This window comes from Pinus tabuliformis, chromosome 4_2, assembly GCF_031772625.1.
Source record: "Pinus tabuliformis cultivar Carrire ecotype Pingquan chromosome 4_2, CPIR1, whole genome shotgun sequence".
Lineage (NCBI taxonomy): Eukaryota > Viridiplantae > Streptophyta > Pinopsida > Pinales > Pinaceae > Pinus > Pinus tabuliformis.
The window spans coordinates 677,771,019-677,774,846 of record NC_142304.1 but is presented as its reverse complement, the minus strand read 5'-3'; the positions used below and the strand labels follow the sequence as shown (position 1 = coordinate 677,774,846).

Genomic DNA, 3,828 nt, shown 5'->3' with positions numbered 1-3,828 from the left:
TTTCCTTGGTATTGGCTATCCCAGGAGCCTCATATCCCTCTTGTACAATTTCTTTATTTCATTTGAATGTCTTTTTTACTTGCATCTCTTATTTTTCCAATTATTTTGTTGTAGGTTACATTGCTTAAATGATTGAAGTGATTTGTTTTGTATGTTATTTACAGAGTCACGAGAATGATGCATCCTTAGAAAAACTTTGAAAAATCATCTTCATCATTGAGCTACTTGGACTGGTTTACTAGTTCACAAGTCTAGAATTTTTGGAAGTCCCTTGTAGCAAAATGATAGTAATTTTATTCTATTTTTAAAACGTGTTAATGAACTTAATTTGAGTTGATTACACTTGTATTGGGTCATAAAAACATTCAATGTAATAAAAAAATTACCCCATAGCATTTTCACTTGATTAGGTTATGAATTTAGTAGGTTAACTAGCTCACTAGTTCTTGAATTTCCAGATTTTAGACTAGTAATTTTTGCTATTTTCTAACACATTTTAACAGGGGTATTTTGGAGTGATTCCACTTGGAATGGAGTCCTAAGACATCCTAATTAATAAAAAAAAATTCCCATCCCATTTCCATTTGGTTTAATTGGGAATTCGTCAAGTTATCTCCTTCTGTAGAAAACCATAACCTCATGTAGCACATGTAAACTTGGCCATATTTGCTCCAAAAACTTGTTTTTGTCTCTTAGGATTGAATAATGACCCCTAGGCTCTAAACCCATGATTGGGGAATAATAAACACCACTTATGAATTGCATTTTTACAAACTATATTAGGCCTATTTATTTTGATTTATGCTCTTAGGATTTCAATTACAAATAGTTGTTCTTACATAGGATTAGTTTTTTTTCAACACAAATTTTCACATTCTCCAATTAGAATAATGATTCACATTGTTGAAAGTAGCACAAGGTTTACATTTTGCAAATACATAAGTACATTTCATTCCTGTAAATAGCATAACCTTTACCTTCTTGCAGTTAGAATTAGTATTTACATTTGAGCAAGTAGCATTTCCATTTATGCAATTAGTTTAGGCTTTGATTTCATGAAATTTACTCTATTACATCAGATCAATGAAAGAAGGATGCATTTTATGTTGCATATACAGTGTCGACACCTTTTAAGTTGGTACGAACCACGGGTTGATAATTTAACCTGGTAGCCTTGGGAGTTGCAACATTATTGTTGCAATACTGAGGCTCACCACCAAGCTTGACATTGAATAATATAACATAGGACTCTGACATTGAGTAAAACCTTTTTTCTCAATCCCCTAATTTCCCTCTTCAAACCAACCGAAGAAGTCTCTAAAAATCCAAAATTCTCTTGACCCAAGTTAAATTTTCCCTTTTCAAGAAATATATTTTCAAAATACTCCGATATATTTAAAATTTGAAAAAACAGTCCGAATCTTTTACAATGATATTATCGCCAAGCTGAAAGAATATCGATGTATCACAACATTGACAATATATGTTGGAAACTTAATCCTCTAAGGGTTAGTGTGGAAGCTAAATAGCCAAAAGAGTCCAAGAGACCACTTGGAATATGAATCCAAGGGTCACACCATGTACTATATATGTATATCATTTGTTAATAACAAATGTACTCTCATGTTTTATCTTTCATATTCTGTTGTTGCCATGTGTGTGTTTAGCATGGTATCAAAGCCATGATGTGTGGCCTGTGTAGTTTTGTTCCTCATAATTTATGCCTTAGGTAGAAAAGGAAAAAAATGGCATGTTGTTATTCCTTGCGCAACTGGTCTGAGCTAACTTGAATAGTGCTGGCCTGGTCTTCATTACCTATAACGTTCCATGACTACCTAATGCGCCCGACAATCTGAAACATTAAAGGTTGGTCATTGCATCCATTTATGCTTGAGTGTTTCACTTTCATGACTACCTAATGTTCCTGACAACTTGAAACATTGAAGGTTGGCCGTTGCATCCATTTATGCTTGAGCGTTTCACTTTCCTGACTACCTAACGTGCCTGACAACCTGAAACATTGAAGGTTGGTCGTTGCATCCAGAACAATTTGATTGGACCCACTCTTCAATAGTCTACATGAAGAATGAAATGCCTGTGCATTGAGCATGGAAACTGAGTGCGATGAACAAACTCACACCTTCACTGTGGTGGCACCACCTGGATCTGCACATGAATGGTATTTTCGCTGATATAACTAGAACTTTTGTGGGTTGAAACATTTATTTTTTTTAAGAATGCGGTCTATGTGGTATTATTGGCATCGTGACTATGATTGTGTATTACCATTGTAGTGACTGCCATACCTTTGCAGACCTAAAACCACCTTTCATGACCCTCCAAACCGCTCTCCACTGTCGTTTCTCTCTGTTGCGACCTCACCTCCTCCAATGGTCATATAATACTTCTAGTTAACACCTCTCAAATCACTATCTTCCGTTGTTTGAAGCCTGGTCCATACATATGCCCATTCCAATACCATCTCACACCTTCCTCCATGGTGAACGCTCCCATCACTGTGGCTGCATTCCTTGATGATCTCTTGGCATTCACCCACAGCAAGTAATTGACTGAAAATCATTGCATCGCATCAACACGTTGATAGGCCACTCACAACGAAGTTGCACCGAAATGAAGCGTCGCTATGACCTTGAAGAATGGGAGCGTGGAACGAATGCTTCAGCTGGATGTGACAGTCATAGCCTCACTGTAATGTGATAATAGTGATGATGATTAAGGTCAAGATTCAGGACAAGGAAGGGATTCCCCCGGATCAGCAGAGATTGATCTTTGCTGGGAAGCAACTTGAAGATGGGAGGACTCTGGCGGATTACAACATTCAGAAGGAGTCAACCCTGCATCTTGTCCTTCGGCTCCATGGTGGTATGCAGATATTTGTGAAGACGTTGACAGGCAAGACGATCACACTGGAGGTTGAGAGCTCCGATACGATTGATAACGTAAAAGCGAAAATTCAGGACAAGGAAGGGATTCCTCCTGATCAGCAGAGGCTCATATTTGCTGGTAAACAGCTGGAGGATGGGCGAACTCTGGCCGATTATAACATCCAGAAGGAGTCTACACTTCACCTTGTCTTGCATCTGCGTGGTGGGTGTTGAAATTCTCGACATCTATTTTCATTGAATTCTTAACTTAGCTAGCAGTTAGATGCCACAATGCCGCATCAACATCTACATAGGTTTTAGATGTTATCTTTAGATGTCATGCATTATGAAGAATGAAAATCAATGAACGCCTACCAAGGAAGCTATCAAATTTCCTGATGGATCCAGACAGGTTTTCATAGTCGGTGATTGTTTCTATATTCGACCCCAACAGATGTCAAGGCCAAAGGCAGAGATCTATGCATTGTTTTCATTATTGTTGTTTTGATATATATATATATATATATATATATGTGTGTGTGTGTGTGTGTGTGTGTTGCTTTTAAATACTGTTTTGGAATATATACATTGTTCAGCTTTGGCACACCACAACGAGCAATTTGAATGCAAACATTGAGGAGCTTTCTCATTTACTAACCATTGGGAAAAGGCCTATAACTCAGGCATTGCTCACTGACGAGCTTCAGCAACCGTAGAAGGCCCAAGTGACTGCAGAGTCAAAAGGTCCAGTAAAGATAGCAGCACCTTTACAAACCTCTGCTGCAAAAAGACCAGAAACATCCTACACAACACTCAGATCATTCAGCTGGGATTAGGATAATGAAAAAATCAAGGTATATCTATTTCTCGAGGGGGTAAATGAAGAGAAAGTTGTTTCTAATTTCTATCCTTGGTCATTTGATGTCAAACTTCATGATATTGA

At 37.6% G+C, this 3,828-nt stretch overlaps 1 protein-coding gene across 1 annotated transcript; it reads left to right on the top strand.

Moving 5' to 3' along the window:
- Positions 1 to 2,726: 2,726 nt before the first annotated feature.
- LOC149171243 (polyubiquitin-like) lies at positions 2,727 to 3,139 on the top strand. Its single transcript, XM_089425900.1, has one exon. It carries the CDS (start codon positions 2,727 to 2,729, stop codon positions 3,117 to 3,119), a length of 393 nt encoding a protein of 130 aa, XP_089282026.1. The 3' UTR covers positions 3,120 to 3,139.
- Positions 3,140 to 3,828: the final 689 nt, after the last annotated feature.

What these genes read in the sequence shown, in the direction of transcription:
- LOC149171243 (XM_089425900.1), top strand. Translation starts at nt 2,727, where the DNA reads ATGATGATTAAGGTCAAGATTCAGGACAAGGAAGGGATTCCCCCGGAT.